Below are 18,531 nucleotides of genomic sequence, written 5' to 3'. Positions count from 1 at the left end.
GGCAACAGGTTAAGTGGTATTATTACGCCTCAGTTGCTAGTTTCTCTTGATATCTGGCTTCTCATAGTCACTTACATTATGCTGTGATTATGTTGTCTCACCTGGCACATACAAGTGAGGCCACTCCTAGGGATCCTGACAACATTGCTGCAGATATGCATCAGCATCTGGGCTGCCCCACAGAATTGTCACCACCAAGGGACCTCTGAGACTGATTAGTACTTTATCTTCTGCCTTCCTCCTCCCAAAAATGAATGTAAAAACTGGGGCTCAAGGGTGCTACAAGGGAACTGCACATACCAAAATGCTGCCAAACCTTGTAATTCCATACTCCCATAAAATGGGGCATGTCATTGATTTCCTCTCCCCACCCTCAGCAAAACAACCTAACTAGCCAAGTAAATCATAAAAAGAAACCAGGGAGGAGTGTCTACAAATTTGCACAAAACCAGATAGCTGTGTTGGTCTATTGGAGGCAAAACCAAAAGACACTGAAGCTACCTTATTTAGGATCAACCAAAATATCAAACTCACAAGCAGTATTTCAAGTTCTCCAGATCTCTTATTCAGGCGGGAATTTTAAATAAAAGGTGACAGGGTGGGGAGGAGAAAATGTAGGGCAAATTGTTATGGCCCAAAGTCATAAGATGGGGACAGGAAAAGACGTACAGACAGATTAGTTTCTGCTATGTATTGATTCAGGCTGCACCAAGGACAACTGGGAGAAAGTGGTAGTAATGACTGTTGCCCAGTGACATTTCACTAAAAGCAGAAACGTAACTGGTATAAGAATTAGCGTGGTGCCTTGCTACATCCTCAAGGAAAGTCCCTATTGAGATCATCTGCTAAAGAAGGGGTGGGGACATTATCACCCTCTAGATGTTGGTGAACAACAACTCCCATCATCCCCGAGGCTTTATATACTGCTTAATCATTAGCATTCCTAAGCAGTGCACATGAAAATGAACCATACACAAAACAAAACAAACTCACCCCCAAACCAGCAAAAACCTGAACACTTATGATGCCTGCTGTAAAAAGAAAGTCTTTGTTACATGCCTGAAGTTCAGTAAGGAGCGTGTCTTTCTAATCTCAGTAGGGAGAGGCTGCCAAAGGCTTGCACTGACAACGCTCAATGTTTGCTGCGTTGTGCTTACTGGGGCTAAATGGAGTTTTAGTTCAGGGCCAAAATCATCCCACTCCTGAACTAGAGATCACTTAAAACCAGAGATGGTAATAATGGTAACGTATTTATATTCAAGATGATGGATCTGACAGGGTACATTTGCTACAGTTAGAAAAATTGCATTTGAGACACACAGTCCAAGACATCCCTATTGCTGGAGAATACAGCACCTCACTAGCGGCAAGCTCAGAGCAAGTTTAAACACAGAGAGAATCCAGGCGTGTGGAGAGCCTTCCTTTCACACACTTCAACTGGCAGGGGAGAAGGCGATTTTCAACAGCAACTTGGAACTTATCTACATTTGCAGAATGCAAGCTATATACAACACATGAAGCAACCTTTTGTGAGGAGTCACATCTACACAAAGTGACTAAGCATTTGCCTTAGGGAGCAAAAATTATCTAGGATGCAGCTGAATAGGTCCCTGCATGTCAACCCTTTCAGACACAGAACTTGAAATTCGGAAATTCACATTATATTAATGCAATAGAATGTTTATCATTTATGTTAACGCATTTTACTTGGTTACTTTTTAATCCCTGGACCCAGAAAACAACTCGTACCAAACCATGCATTGCGAGCAACAAGTGGAATTGTAGGACTTGGTTAAATACCTATATTTTCCAGAGTGATGTAGAATCCATTCATCATCTACTGAATGTACCACCATCTTTCTATAATTGTTAGGAAGAGAATGTAAACTGAACAGGAGAACTAAAACGGGTGTCATCCATTCCTTTCAAATCTATATATATAGATATGCATCAAAGTCGGAGGACAAGATGTACATCCTAAATTTATGCATAAAGCAATAAACAAAAGCAGGGGCCAAAAAATAATAATTCTGGTAATACCAAGCAAGTCAATTGGTGTGTAAATCAACTGCAGCTAAACAAACATGGAAGTTGTTATACACAGTATGTATCAAATGCTTATGCATTCATTATGCAAGGATTATTTTATATAAACTCGGTTTTCTATTAAATTCTGTTGTCAGTGCTAGTTCATTAGTAAGCTAAGATTACATGGCTTTTTCTAAGCATCTTCAATGGCTCTATGGCTGCAAGCACAAGTGACCATACTGGATAAAATGTTTTGGAATTCATGTAAAGAAAACTTGCTTTGAATATCCAGTATATTTGCTAATTTTATAGATATAGATCAAAGCTTGAATAGGAAACACTGTATGTGCACATTCACACACACACAAATTTTAAGTGCCCAAATGCTTCACACATTCTCAGTAGTCTTTACAACAGGCTGAGAACTTTGAGAATTGTCCCCATTATAGAAGATGGAATCAGATGCTAATGCCTAACAGCTTGTTTTAAGTCCACACAAAGTGTTTTGTGGCTGAAAATCTGATTTGAACCAGACTTTCGTCAACTTGCGGCCTGTACATGCACAGAGATAAAATACTGTATTCAAGAAAAATGTTCATAAAAATGAATGTCATTACAAAAGTTAGACCTCCTGTATATAAATTGTGTATTAAAATTAAAAATGTAAACAACAGAAATGCCTGGGTTTTAAATGTTAACTTTTCCCAATCTTATTTGCACACGGTGAGTACATACCAACTTTAAACTTTGCCATAACTAGAGGTAGCCTATAGAGCTCTAACTATGCACTATGGGGCATGCCATCCTGATATAAAACAATATATTCCTCATAACAGAAAGGCTGGGCTGACTCCAAGGTAAGATTTCAGTCTTTAGTGAGAATTAAGTGGGTGCCTAAATGCAAGATGTATATTTTTATGTAGGATTATCAGACACATATGCAATCTCACTTTAGAATCTATGGATTAAAACAATACATAAAACTGCTTCACTCTTGCTTTCTCCTGGGGTGAAACTGGAAGCATAAAACATGGTTTATTTGGGCTTGAAACAAGCTATATAGATTCCCTGTGCTGCCTTCAAGTCCTTCCCCTTCCATCCTGCTTTCTGGGTTTGGAGAGAACCCTTTAAACAGAATTTCCTGGTTTGGAAGTTGTGGTTTAAGCAGCCTACATTATCAGACCAGGATTATGTCTGAACCAGGCTGCTGTGGTGAAAGGCATTATTTTATTGTTTACAGCACAAAGGGCACACTGATTTTCTGAGCTCAAATAACCAGAAATTGAACTGTCTCCTGGATATATTAACCCTATTTCTCAGTGTATTTTAAATGCATATGTGCAGTTCCATGTAATAATCAACAGTCAGCAGTGTGCGAAAAGTGGGAATATACAGAACATAGTCTATCTAGTAAGTATTTTTGGTCTATGTAAGCCCCCATATGCAATATACACTAAACAATTTTGTAATCCGCTTTGGAAATTCCCCTAAATTTAAAAACTCTGGAGACAGCATTGCCAAAAAGCAGGGTGTTAACTGAGGGAAATACAGTAAAGCTGGGCAAGATATGGCACAGAAAAGCTAACGTTGGCACTAGGGCAGAAAGGGCAACAGTCCAATGGGGCATGCACAGAGAGCATGTTTTCTGCCAAACCCATCACATGAACTGACAAAAATGAGCACAAAATCAAAGAAGGAGAACTCACAAAAAGCTGTCATCAAGTTTTCTGTTTTATTTAAGATTTTAGTTTTAATTCTGAAGAAAGAGGTACATTTCCTTGTTTTTAGTTTTAGAGTCAGGTTATAACCATGTTTAATTTTATCTGTTTCTCTTTTCCTGTCTTTCAATACTGCACAAACGTCCAGAAACTACAAGGTTAAGTAAAAGCTGCAGGCAGAGGTCGTCAAAGGTTGCGCTCCTGATGGTGATCATGTGGCCCCAATGCAGTGCTATCCCAGAGTGCCTTAATCAGGTGATTTTTTAAAAAAAAAGGAAAGAAAAAAAAGAAAGAGAGACTGACAAGGAGACAGAAAGACTGAAGTAAATATCACTCGTGTTTCAGCTGCTTATAATTATATCATGTATATGCTAGGTATTAAATCTGTGAATATTTTTAAAACATTACGTTTACTTGAAATCTAAAGCCAAAATTTTAAAATATCCCTCTGTTAAACCACTTCTTAGGAACAAGGCAACATGTCAGTTTATTTCAACAGGCAGACTGTCCTTCAACCCACTTCATGACAAATCTTACTGACAATACTGTCCCACCCTCCCAAACAGAGGGTGGGGGGCTATCTCCCTGCATACTGACACACAGAATGCAAAATAAATGCCAGGCCACTGGTTTTTTCCCTATACCTTGAATCTCTCATTTATATTAAACTGCTTTTACATCGCTGCATTTGATTCTGAATTTTATATTATTTCCCCCTACTTGACATTTTCTGCTAGGCTAAAGTAATTCCGTGCAAAAGATTTATGAAAATAATATTTTCCTTTTTATGCACTTTTGATTTCTCTCTCTCTTTTTTCTTTGTGTGTTTAAAGAAATTTCATCAGTGTATTTCAAACACTGGCTTAGCAGAATCTTAAAATAAAATAAAGAGATATGGTTATGACCCTGTGATTGCATTGCATTTGGAGGCTGGTGGGGAAGAGTTTTGATCAGGAACTGGATTCTTCAGAAAGAAAGATGTGGAGGAGGGACCATGAGTGGGTGTAGGAAGTCTGGGTGGGGCAATTCCTGCATTTCTAATGTTTTTGAACTTTTCCTAATGACGATCCAGCGCTGAGCTCTGTAGTAGATCTGTGGGGGTTTTACTGGGGGGTCTGAAAGCTGTCTGGAAGCCTGGGGGAGGAGAGTGAAAACTGGCGGGGTTTGAAGGTGGGGAGTAAGGATTCCAACTGGCTCTGTGCAGAGGAATCTGTGTGCTGAAGGGGTTACTGTGGGGGGTCTGTGTCGGGGCAGCACTGGGGCCATCCATCTCTGTGAGAGCCTGAAGAGATTTTAGCCAGTGAGGTGGATTGTCGTCTTGAAGGGTGTCTAAACTGTTTCCAGCGGAGGCTGGGATACCTAGGAAGAAGAGAAAACATAGGAGGAGAAAGAGGTTAAGTCAGAGCAAGCAAGAACTTCAAATGTGAAGTAGGTCAGCTTAAACCTAACCAATGGCAATGGTAAGAAAACATTATTAGTTGGTACAAAGGACTGTTATAACAGTGTTCCAGACAAAACAGTAGTTGAGCTTTCACAAGAAACATTTGCCCCTTGGAGAACTTTTCACACTTTCTACAACATTCGTCCAGAGATTTATTCACAATCTAGCTCTACCAGATACCATATGCTCCTCTACCTTTTTCCAAATCATGCTTTAGCCTTTAAAAGGGAAACACAAATAGCCTTATAAGAGAGCTTTATAAACAAGTGGAGTATGTTCCTTTTTAATGAAAAAGAGTCCAGTTAATGTATCAGTGCCTAAGGAATTTCATTGCACAGAACTGGCAAGCCATTAGATCACAGGGCAACCTACTAAAGTCTAAAGATGTATTGGGAAGACGCTGAACATGCAACGGATATTGGGATGGAGGGGGCTAATGCCTGGTTTCCCCCCAAAAAAAGATGCTTGAACCTCTAGAAAGTTTGGTGGATGGAAGCTGGAAGAGACCACCGCATAGAGTTGCTTTTTCTTTCTTTCTTTCTTTCGAAAAAAGGCATTGATTAATTTGTGCAAAATATGCACTTGGTAATTCTCAGTGGAGCTGAAGGAGCGAGAAATTGTTACCTGTGATGATTGCGGGGTCCATCCAGCTGCCAGGGCTGTCCCAATTCAGGCTGTCGGTGGTGGCAGTGTTGGATGTTGGTACACTGTGGTTGGCGTTGGAGGGGGAAGTAGCATTGGGCAGTCCACCAAAGTTGATGTTAATGTTCGGTAGAAGTGCCCTTAGCCCGTCCTGCCATTCCTTCATATTTAAACTCTCTACAGAACTGTTGTTGTCTGGGAGATTTATCAACAAAAAAGAAAAAAGAAAATGAAAGATAGAAAATAAAAAGCTGAAGTTAGAAACAGATGCTGTTTTTAGTGAAAGATGGTGGTTCTCTAAGCATTTAACACTGATTCCCTATCAAGAGAATGGGGCAATGATGATAAATCAAGATGAAGCTTGAATGTTGGGCTGCCACAGTACGCACTATTACTTAAGCATGTGATGGAGAAAAACCTTAGTCCTTCCCCATGAAAATCAGGGTTGAAACCACAATGGTTAAAACACACTGATTTTCATTACTAGCAAGAAAAAACACAACATCTTCAGATGAAAGCTCCCATTGTCCAATGACAAGATCTCTTTAGATTTACCAAAGAAGTTCTAACAGCTTCCTACTGAAGAAGATGCAAGACAATGCTACAGAATCTGAACAGGGTTAGAGAATTGTGCAAACTTTATACATCACTTGTATTTTGTCAGAGGTAGGGAGAACCTGTTTTAGCACAGAGACTCTGAAGAAAAAGGAAATCCCTAAGTCTTTTCAGATGAATTCCAACCTGCTCTGAAGTTATGAATGACACACTAAAGAACCACACTCATATACATGACTACTGGCTTCAGTCTCTCTAAGGGAAGAGAAATGACCAGTACTAAATCGTTCCTCTACTAATATTAGAAATATTAGGAATATTTGTATGGCATTCTTTGAACTCCAGTCAAACACACAACTAAGACTTCAAGTCTTAGAGAATTCATAACCGGAAGATATGACTAGTTCACATTTACAAAGGACCAGGCAAAGTTTATGGAGAATAGGCCTATCAACAGTTGCTAGTTGTGATAACTAAATGGCACTTTGATGTCCGGTGGCAGTACCCTCTGAGTATTAGATCCCGGAAGCATTAGATTCAGAGGTAACTAGGTAGACACTGTTAACAAAAGAATGCTTGACTACATGAATCCTAGGACACAGCAGCTTATTCCCATTATAAAATTATGTTTTTAAAAAATGTTGATTACACATCCAAATTCTATAAAAGGTTTAATCAACAAAAAAGTTAAGCTGGACATGACACGTGTATTTAGAAAAACAGAATGTTGAAAATTTTTTGCAAGGAGAAATATGATCCTTTGATCTGTGAATTTCCATACAGAGCCTAAGATGGTCATCTATTGTTCAACTACCATTAATTCCCAATTTATTTGAGCTTTCTTGTTCTGCTGATCTCTGTAGGTATGTTATTTCAGTTCTATGTTTAAAAACCTACAAGTGACTGAGATGGGTTTCATCTGCTGGTGATTCCCCTTTGGCCTGAAGGCTCCAGCACCCCCCCCATGCTGTTCTGGAGGGTTCTCCAACCACATGGAGCAGGTGGGGTTTTTTTTGTTTTTTGGAGGACACAAGCAGCTGAAGGGGAAGCAGGCAACTGAAAAGTCATCTCCCCCTCTTCCACTAGAGGAAATGTCTCATGAGTGGGACTCTGCTTAGGTAGTGGGTCTTGCAGGCATTAGCCAAGTCTGGATCCAAACCAGAATTTGAAAATAAAATAAATGCTGCAACTGTTTTTAAGTTGTCATATTTGTTTGGATACTTAAAGTGACAAATCCTCATCTTTGGTAAGACAGATTTTTTGGGGGGGGAATACAAAGTAAGGATTAATTACTTGACAATACTTTCTAGAACTAGTAATCCAGAGTCACCTTTCTTCTCTTGTGAACAGCATTTGGACAGAGTATACAGCCTTTCTATAACTGATTGAAAATCCTCAAGAATCATTAGACTGATTTCAATCTATATCTGTAAAAAGGCCCACTATTAAGAGCATTTACCCAAGCTATGTCTGACAAGAAAACTGTCTATATTCCTTTTTAGGGGGGTCTAACTATGTACCGATGAGCACATGCTCATGAAGGCCTTTCCAGATATACAGTTAAGAGCTGATCTGAAATGGGAGTCAAGAGAGAAATGGGGAAAAGAGCAAACAAGCAAGAGGAGCAATGTTTATCACTCACCACCCATTGAAGTTACAACTATTGCAGCCTTCAAATCACAAACCAAGGGTATATAACTGCCCTTCCTCAAGAAGCAAACTTTAAAAGCAAAACCCGAAGGGTGACGTGGGGTAGATGGATACCCTTTGTGAAAATGACCACAGTTTGGAGTCAAATCAATTGCAAAATAAGTGAAAATGGTCTGCCATAGGCGGAGGAGCAAATTACTGCATGGACAGTAATTTATTTAAACGGGGACAATATTTAACCAAGAAGTTACCCTGGAGGCTGTTCAAGTCATGGGAAAGAAGAAGTGGACTACCAAGCACTGAAAGGCAAACAGCACCCATCTCAGAGAGTGAAATAATTTGGGTTGCTCCATATTTGTTGTTAGTAAACCAATGAAAGCTATTTTAGCTTAGTATCAGTGTGTAAGAGTAAGCACAAAAATTGTGACCTCTCAGCTACCACTGCACAGGAACTGTTGCGTGAAACAGGTGGTCTACACTACTTATCACTTCAGGGCTAAACAAAAGCAGTAAGGTTGTCCTCAACTACTGACAAATACTTCTCAAATACTGACAAGTGCTCAAAGAAGCAGTCTCTAGGCTTTGAGAGGTGCACTGTGCACTCAACTAGGTATCTGGTGTAGATATAATACTCCCAGTTTGCTATCTACCATTAACTAAATAAGGAGTGGGCAGGCAGGTTCTGTCTCCCCGCTTCATCCTTTCCTTCTGGAGCATGAATTTCCTTTGTCCTTCCCCTGCTAACCTTAACCACATTAATTCAGCAGAAACATTAATTGCTACACGGGAATATGGTTTCAGGCTCAGAATTTAGCTTACTGAGAACCTTGGCTTCTTTGTTTTTACCGCAAGGGTTGAAGCATATGTGATAAATGACTTGTGAAAGCTCAGAAGCCAAATATAGTATTATGTTTAATTTCTTTTTTTCTACACCTCTTCACAAAGGAGCCCAGGGTGACAATATGGCTGCATAATATTTCTAGTGAGGTAGAATGGGGGCTTGAGGGCTCCTCGCTGGTCCTGGCCTCTCCTCCATGGTTAGGAGTAGATAAATGATAGAAACGAAACAAGGTGATAGGAAAATGCATAATAGAGGTTGTAGAATTCAGAAAGGGTTACTCTAGTTCAGCAACTTTTTTCTTCTTAAGTATTTAAGACAGGCCTCCCCAAACCCCCTGACCACTGGTCCTGTTACTGTAGCTAGGGATGATGGGAGTTGTAGTCCCAAAACAGCTGGAGGGCTGAGTTTGGGAATGCCTGATTTAAGAGTACATATAGCCCTGCGCTCAAGTACTTGACTCTGGGATTGGCTAACTCAGGCACAGTCCTCCTTGAAATCTCAACTACACAAGAGATAGTGTTATCATGGCTTCCTTCCCACAAAGACCTACATGCAGTTGGAATACAGGTGTCAGTAGGATATTAAGGTGAGGGACTTCCACATATTGTTGGACTCAAACCGGCCAAGCAGTCAGGGATGGTGGGACTGTCTTCTGTTAACCTGTTCTGTGTAATACTAAGAAACTGTCATAAGGAAAGGCCATACTGCCTATATGGAATAGCTTTTGTTTATCAGCCAAGTTCAATATTGCAAAAGGCAAAAAATACATAGTGAGGCTTTGGTATGATTCAAATATATTTTATTAACCTGCATTCTAAGTACTGAACTAAAAAAAAATATTTAACTGGATTATCTTTGACTTTAAGCAATATTGTCCTTAAATATTAACTCTGCCCCCCAGTGTTTGTTCTTCCCCTTCTCCGGAGGTAAGTAAAGAGAAAGAGGGTATTCAAATTTTAGTAAGAGGGGAGTTATATTCCTTTATAAACCAGAATGGAATCTGAGCCACAATACATAATAGGTGCTATTTAGGGCAGCTCAACTTTTAAACAGGACAAAGTACTGTCAATTTTGTATTTACTCTTATGAAATGGGTGTGATGTGAGAAATGTGTAATCCACAAATGCATGGTGTGATACTACTTTGTCACTTTTGCAAATGCTAAGCAAAAATGTTTTTTCTAGCAGCATCTCTGTAATTTGTCATTTGTTCAGAAGTCATCTATGCTACAGGAATACCGCATGAATTTCAGGCAGAGGCGCACCACCAACTTTCAAAAAATGTATCTGCTATAAAGTGATGAATATAAGAAAAGGCAATGGGCTGGATTAAGGAATCCTTGCTAATATGATCGCAGAACAAGTTTACTAATAGAAAGTAGCTGTTGACACACAAAATGGTGGTGTTCTAACATCACAACAACATGGTTTATTGTGACATGAATGAGCCAGAAAAGTCTTGGAAAACATTTACCTTTAACTAGTCACAAATTCCTAATTCATCTGAACCCAGGAATACCGGTTTAACACAAACTATGGTCAGTTGCAAAACCACCCAATTTCAAACCATGGGTTATGATGCTAGCTTATTTAAATTATAGTTACTTTAAATAGAAGAGACAGAGGATAAATACTTTAATGAATGAAATCCATTTTTGCATCAATGAAAACACAAAGAAATGAAAGACGGCAAATGTTTTGTTTCCTTGTAAATTAGGCTTAAGGAAGAAATGTACAATCTTGAAAATGAATATGAGTACCTGAACTACAATAAGTGAAATCAAATCTTATTATTGAAATATTTTAAAACTACGTAAATGCTTCCCGTGTTTTAACAAACTGTTATTGATCAAGTAGTTAAGAGATTAAGCTGATGCATTTAATTAAATGAAGATTAGCAACAGTGTTTTTTATATTGTTATAAAATTGACATTCTTCAACTGAAGTGTATGGGCCATATTTAACCAAGTCATTCTCAGAGTAGACTGACATGGATATGACTAACTTAAGTCCACTGATTTCAGTGGGTCTGAGTAGGGCTTAATCTGATACCATCCTATTTATAGAATCCTTAAATTTCCTTTGACTAATTCTATCTTTAATAAACATCATTCAAACATAATCTGCACCAATATATTTATATTTCAATATTAACTACCATGTAGCCTCACCTTGTTCATGTTTTCTCATTAGTCTATGTTCAATAAGGCTTACTCCAAGTGAGCAGAAGAATCATTACTGAAAGTTAATTATTTTCTGAGTGGCCACCCCCTAAACTTGCACATTAAATGGAAATTCTGCTCTTTACCCCCAAGAAATAAATAAATAAGACAAACAACCCACTTTTTATTTGAATATAGTAGAAGATGCTAAGCGATATGGCAACATGCAAGTCAAGCAATTTTACTTGGAAAGCTTCCCTGTTCGTTCCTCAGCTGTGGTGAATAAAAGGAGAAATAAGAACTATGGCAGAAATTTATAGGGGAAAGCTAAATATTGCAAAAGAGCATTTTCAACTATAGTCTCACTTTTCACATGATCAAAATATTAGTCAAAGCATCTTTTAAAGAAATGTATGCTCCTTGTGAGGCTGTCAGCAGCTTGGAACTGGCACAGAATCCCAATCCTGAAGCATTAATCCAAATACACTGATCTTCAACTGGTGTGTTGGGAGACACCAGTAAGTTGTGGACTGATCCGAGGTAGGTTGCAACAGAAGCACAACCATCATGCAAATATATGGTAAAAAATGAAGTAATGGATCCCAAAATGCATGTTTGAATTAAAAGTAGATCCTGGGTTTGAAAGGGTTGAAGATAGCTGATCTAAGATACTAGACTCATATTTATCTCACAGGTAGCAATTCTGCTTTTCCACCACTAGATGGAGATGAAAACCCAGACATGAGGTGATACATTATGACATACCGAAATCCAGCAGACTGGAGCAGTCTAGTTCAAATAAATTCAAACACAGATTCATAGGAGAATGGACTTTAGTAAACCCTTCTCTAGCACACATTCAGGACTTTTGAATACACGACAAACTATCAAACTCTCGCTGATAGTTTCGATAGTTTGAAGCTCTTCACTGTCAGATGCTTTATACCAAAGCCAGATGGTGGGACACAGTAATCCTGCAACACCTAAGACTTAATTCTAAGAAACAGCAAATTAGGTGGCTAATCTGTGTCTCAACTGTACATTTCAGACAGCAGATATAAGCTTGCTGAAACAACTGCTCCTCCATGCAAAAAAAGTCTCTGCACACAAAACTAGGTGCCAGAGAGATGGGCTCTAAGGCAGCCTTCTACCCAAAAGGCATATGAATTTTCCATGGGGGAATCTTACCTCCCCCCCCCCCATCATGCACAATCAGAGGTAATGAAGGACAGACACAGGTTTATCACAATCCATCACCAACATTTATACTCCATCCAAAGCCAGCTAAATGTATAAAGGGGACCTAGGGGAAGTGGCTATAGTGTCCCCTGCAATGGCCATACCCTTGATGGACTTATTGACAGGGATGTCCAGAGTTGCAGCAGAGGCATCAACAGCAGTGGTGGCTCAGAGAGGAGCACCATGTATGCAGTGTGAAGCTGTTATTGTGCATTTCTCTACGACCCCAATGTGGTATTGCTCCAGAGAGCTGCTATATGGGACACAAAACAGACAGCTCATTTGTTCTTCTAGACTGCTAGGCACTCCACCAGAGCAAGCAAATCTTTAAAGGGTCCCTATACAGGCCAGGTGGGCCATTTAAGCATTCCTCTCCCTCCATTCCACTCTGTGGTGAGAAGAGTTATGAACAACTGCAGTTAAGTCAGGAAGCTGTCTGTTTAATCCCTTCCCAAAGTCCCTGACATAGCATCACTGGGAATCAACACAGTATCAGGGGCACGGGAAAGCAATTAAACTGGCTCCTTTGCTGCAACTGCTCAGAGCTCCTTAGCACTGAAAAGCAAAGGATGAGGGGAATTATGAGCCTGCTTAGTTAAGAACTTTTCCTTGCTGCTTGGTGCAGATAGAAGTAGAGTGACTACAGAGAGCGCTGAAGTCTATTTTAATTCCTCACCCATTTTCCTGTTATGGCATTATTCTGAAGCAATACTACTTTGAGAGCGCTGACAGTATATAGCCATTGCTCCAGCTCCTCAGCAGTGCAGAATGGCAAAACGGAATAACTTTGCCCAGCCGAGAGCAGCAGTGGACTCAGCTGGGGCCCTTTGGGCTCCAGCATCTGACTGACCACATCATGTGCTGATGCCAGGCCCAACTTTTTATAAAATATTCAAGGCACTTAACCATCTCATCTGCTATCTGAAGCCTATAATTCACCTGTGCAGTGTAATGCCAGAGGGAATATAGAAGTCTTTTTCAAAAATAAAATGAAAAAAATATATGCTAAAAGGGCTGTGATCTCATGGTCTACCTGCAGTAAGTTAGAATGTGTACACCGCTCAATAAGCCTTAGCTTATTTTAAGATTCAGCTGTAAAGTATTCCTCCAAGTTAAAATGATTATCGTCATCTCTTAAAGCATCTATTTTTATCTTGTGAATCACACTGAGGTCCTTTGATGAAAGACGGTATATAAATCTAATAAATAATAATAAAATATAATAAAATAAAAATAACCCAAGAGCTTTGGAAAGGAGGCATCACAACAGAAGCTGTTACTACTGGTGGAAGTTAACACTAGTTAGCAATGCCTTATTCAAACTGACTTCTGTAAAAATGAGAAATATAGGGGTACACCAGTCTGGCACACAGTGAAAAGATCGAAAGGGTTCTGGTTCATTCACACTCCCTATGCATACTACCTCTGATGGCTCTAGATTCACCACGTAAACTGGCCAGCTGCCAATTTCTGCAGAGGCTAAAATTTTCATTTCACACTCATGGCCAGCGTTATGCTTCGTTCCACACTTCTTGACAATGCACATGTAACTTTTCCAGTTGTTTAACCATAGTCAATTGGTATGAAGAGATCATGCTCTCCTTTGTCTCCTACCTTCTGGAGGATGACTGAGCCCCACCTTTTATTGCTGCTGAGTAAGTATTCCTGCAAAGAGGGGAATGCAGCTCATGATAAGTGATTCTAGGAACAGTTCTTTTGTTTAGCCATGGTTAAACCATCAGGAACATCATGTGTCCATAGGCTCCTACTCTCGACTAGTTTTCTCCTCTAGAGCTTAAGTTCTACTGAATTTTACAATGCTTGCTCTGTGCACTGAGTAGTTTCAGTTAAAAACATTCCAGAAACAATTACATTTCAAACACTCTTCCACCCAATGATCCTGGGGTTAGATGGTGTTTAACACCTGATGTCTTCACCCAGGGCTGACTATTCCGCCAAGAATATACCATTATTAAACATACCAAGAACACATCATACCATTAAATTTGGTACATACCATACTGTACATGGAAACTCCTTTGATAATAAGCAGGTTTTGCATGGCCAGTTATTTTGTAGGACTAAGACTATGAACCAATGAACGGGAAGTGACTGGTCCAAAGGAAAGGAAAGGAAAATCTAGTATTAAGGCCTTGTATTCTGTCATGCCCAGGGAGAGCCAGGGGCCGTAGTATAGGACTTGCTTTGCATGCAGAAGGTTCAATCCCCAACATCTCAAGGAACTCAGACTGCAGAGCTGAGAAAACACTGCCCTGGAGAGATGCTGCTGCTAATACTGAATGAGATAAACCAGCAGTATAGAGCAAAGTGGTATGCTCACACAGAGAAAAGGGTTTAATAGGTTCTGGTTTTTGCATCTGGGAGAGCTTTAAAGTTGTTTTTTTTTTCTGGAATAACTGAATAATTTAAAAATATTTCCCTTCAATATTACTATTTCAATGACAACTAATGTACTGAAAAAGCTTCATAGGGGTTTTCAAATACATCAACATAGGAAAAAAGGACAAGGCACTGGAAGTCCAGCACTGGCAGTTTGTGCAATCTTTTCAAACAAAACAATCTTTACAAACGAAACAAAAAATGTATCTTAGCAATATAAACCCCCTCAGCAGTTATGCAGACAAAGGAGACTTTTAATGTAAAGTACATTCGTACTAAATTCTGAAAGCTGCTCCACAAGTTACATTGTAGAAAACACAACACCTGTTTTCTACTGCTATGTACGTGTAGCAAGCAGCCATCACCATTTTTGGATAGCTATTCTGCATTTCATGGCTCTCTTTTTGAAGTGTTTTGCCCTTCACTTCTCGTGGTAAATGTAGACATTTAATTCTGGGACCTGTTCCCAGGTAGTCTTTGAGCTTTATATTTGGTAAGAACTTCATTAGATAACAAAAGCATTTTGACACCTAAAATGATAAAAAAGACAATTCAATTCTGTAAGTTACTCTACAGTGTAACATAGCTAAACAGTCCAATACTGCTTACCTGTGTCACCTTTCACTTTAAACTAGGATGAATAAAACACAACATGATGCTGGGTTACAGGAAACTATCCCAATAGGTAAGAGCATCACAATAAAAGCTTACATGGCTCTGGAACCAAACTCCTCCATGGTATTATAGCAACCTGAATGTACTGACATGAACAGACCTTTGAAATGGGGTTTGAGTTTAGTTTCGCAAAAGTGTAAAGTACATGCTGTAGAAAGCCCCAAATCTGATATTCTAGCTCTCTACTTCAGAATTTGTCAGGCAGCTGGATAGTGGGACACTTCTCCAGCACCCAACAGAGCAGATCTACAACCTAGGTGCCCCTTAGAACTAACCTGACCAAAGCTGAATTCAGATGTACACTTCTCTTTCAGTGAGTGATGCACAAAATACTGTTAATTCTCTTAGACTCACATTTCAGCATCATTTTGGGTAAGATTATCAAATAAGGAAATCCTCCTTACTATATATTTCTCTATGAAACCGAGTCACACAACTGAAACCCAGGAAAATCCCCTAAAAGCCCATAAGCATCATCAAGACAAAATAAAGATGCCATTTCATATTCATATAGAAAGTGTCTTCACTTTTGAGCTTGAGCAAGCAATCATGCCATTGTAATTTTCCTTTGTTAGACTATCTCCTTATAAATCTTAATATCAGCAATGTTGACATCTAATAATATTGAAGTAGCTATGAACTGTCAACTCATATGGAATTTGGTATTTATACAGCATAAGCAGCAGCAATTAACAAGGTCTGAAAAGATATGCCGGGGAAAGTGCAAAGGCCTTGAATGCAGATATCTTTATATACACATACTTTCCTGGGATTGGGCAGTCTGTCCAAAACGCAACTGTGGCCCATCGACTGCCCATCTCTAGTTTAGGATTTAGTTATACTGAAGTTCAAATGAGTAATCTGAGATACTGCTGTATCTTGGAAGACTTGGAAATGATACAGGTTGCTTAATATAAAAAAGCAGCTTAGAGAACAGGAAAAGCCAAGCATCTCACTTAAAAAACCAAAATGCACTGGAGCAGAAATAAATATTTTCTCATGCCACAGTTTAGTTGCATCATCACAATTACTCTGTAAACCAATGAACATACCCTTAAATATGTCATTCTGTTTTTATGTTGTGTTTTACATTTATTACGATTCAAACTGAAGAGTTTCAAAAAAAGGGATGAGTTTCGGGGGGTGGAATTACATTCCCTGCAAATTCTAAATTAAGGTTGTGATCCAAGTCAAATATGGACAGGATATATATATATACACACACACACCCCAACCACATATGTTGTGTGCTACAAATGCTGTTAGAGCATTTAAACTTTAAGTGTGTTTAGAAACAAGTTACGTGCTTTGGCATGACAGCAACTGAAATGGGACCTTGGAGAAATGCTGGAGAGATCTTACAAATACCGGTACATCCAAACTTTGCAGAAATGGTTTTTAAGTAAAGCAAGGGGGGTACTTGAAAGGGAAACTTAGAAAGTCAGTCAATTGTGCATGCAGCTCTGGATCATGACCGAAGCCTTCAGGGACGTGTCAATAAAGTGGCCCAAACACTACTGTGTGCTTAGTAACAATTATTAAGCCATTATGTAGAGCAGCGGAGCACTGCGCTCTGTAAGCAAAGATTGGAATCCAGATTCCGCTTTTCATAAGGTCAGATAAACAGAACATGGACTATAAAGAATAGAACACAGAATTTAGCTTTTGCTTTTTTCACTATTGGGAGGTAATCAATTCCCATTTTTATACCTTACATTTGATAGAAATATAGCAGAGTAAAATGAGTGATCTCTCCATTAACATCTCTATGTGCTGGTAACTAGATTTACTAGCTAGTTCTATTCTAAAGCTCTGCTGTAATATCTTAATTTTTAAGCATTGCTCTTGATCTACAATGCCCCCAAAGTGACAGGACTTTCTTGACAGGTACTGCCACATTCATAAGATAAGGACACATATATACCAGCAAATAAATCAACATTCTGTGGGAGGAAACAGGAAAGTCGTGAGAATAAAAGATCCTCACTGATTGCCCTCTTGTGGGCTAGCTATCTGTTTGAGCACAGTAATTTCCATAACAGCAATAATTAAATTAAATGTTTGCTAAGTATACTGGCAATGGAGAAATGGTAGAAACAGACAAGAGCGAGCATGACAAGGTATCAACACAAAAGGTCATAAAATGAACAGGTATGACGGTGATGATCCTCATGAACTATCATACTAAAGATAAAACTATGTGCCTAGGGAAGCCCTCTTCTTGTTCAGCTCAGAATTTTAATGCTTTAATTTTACTTAGACTCTTTGAACACAATAATCAGATTTTCACTTTTATTTTAATTTGACAGAAATGATGACAGAAGATAAGAAAAAAAGGGAAATAAAATATATTTCTGTAAGAACTTGGGCCTCATCTTCACCAGAGTTCTTTCTTTCTCCCTACCTACTTGGTCCCTCAATGGAAATGAAATCAAGAAAGCCTGCTGGAGTATCTAATATTTGCAATAAATTCAGATCCTAAGAATATGTTAAAGGTGCAAATGCAAAGCATGGCAATGTGAATCATCTTAAAGTCTTTGAATAGAATAATCTTGTGTTAACTTGACAGGAAATGAACTAATTAACAGAGATTAATAGTCTAATGTAAAATGAATGCAAGGTCCAGCGCATATACTTTACTGGACAATACATGACAGACCCAGCTCACCTTTGGAGGTCCAAACGATATGCCAGCATCCCCTCTATTACCAGAGGTCATGACTTACAATGGCACTGTGGCTATAACCTGCTGCAATGTTTTCTGCAAACATCCAACCCTGCACATATGTAGCTTACACTGAGGTTGGAACATGACCACCAGGCTATTAACAGATGTTAACTAGGAAGGCTTCCAGTCAAGTGTCAGAACTCAGAAAAGAAGCTTGAAAAATATGAACCAGAAAAACAAAATGACTCTAGTGGACATTGCTGAGTTTCAGTCACTGGAAACCAAGTTCATTTCTAATCTGTTAATAGGCAAGCTATTCCATTGAAGGTCCCTGAAGTGTAGTAAAGCAAGCTCACAATAACATAAGAGTTACACATTGAGACCAAATACATGGGCCAGCTGCTTTGACATCTAAAAAGTGCTCAACACATTCCCTCTTTCTCCTTTTGTGTTGTATCATTCGGATTGTAAGCCTGTGGGCAGCAAATGCCTTGCTTGTTACTCTGGGAGCTT

General features: G+C 39.1%; 1 protein-coding gene across 9 annotated transcripts in view; it reads right to left on the bottom strand.

Annotated features, from left to right (window-relative positions):
* Window positions 1–3,741: 3,741 nt before the first annotated feature.
* CNOT4 (CCR4-NOT transcription complex subunit 4) overlaps window positions 3,742–18,531 on the bottom strand; it is a 54,524-nt gene continuing 39,734 nt past the window's right edge. For 4 of the 9 annotated variants that reach the window (XM_081929100.1, XM_081929102.1, XM_081929101.1 and 1 more), the window contains 2 exons: window positions 5,812–6,024; window positions 3,742–5,105 (listed from right to left, as the gene is read on the bottom strand). In XM_081929100.1, the coding sequence (XP_081785226.1) occupies window positions 4,804–5,105; window positions 5,812–6,024 (515 nt within the window). In that variant the 3' untranslated portion in view covers window positions 3,742–4,803. The remainder of the gene's footprint in view (window positions 5,106–5,811; window positions 6,025–18,531) is intronic. The other 5 variants (XM_081929104.1, XM_081929106.1, XM_081929107.1 and 2 more) reach the window with 3 other exon arrangements.

The sequence above is a fragment of the Podarcis melisellensis genome, assembly GCF_964234715.1.
Source record: "Podarcis melisellensis genome assembly, chromosome: 10".
In the NCBI taxonomy this organism is placed as follows: domain Eukaryota; kingdom Metazoa; phylum Chordata; class Lepidosauria; order Squamata; family Lacertidae; genus Podarcis; species Podarcis melisellensis.
Note: the sequence above shows the minus strand (reverse complement) of the source record. Positions and strands in the feature narration are given on the sequence as shown.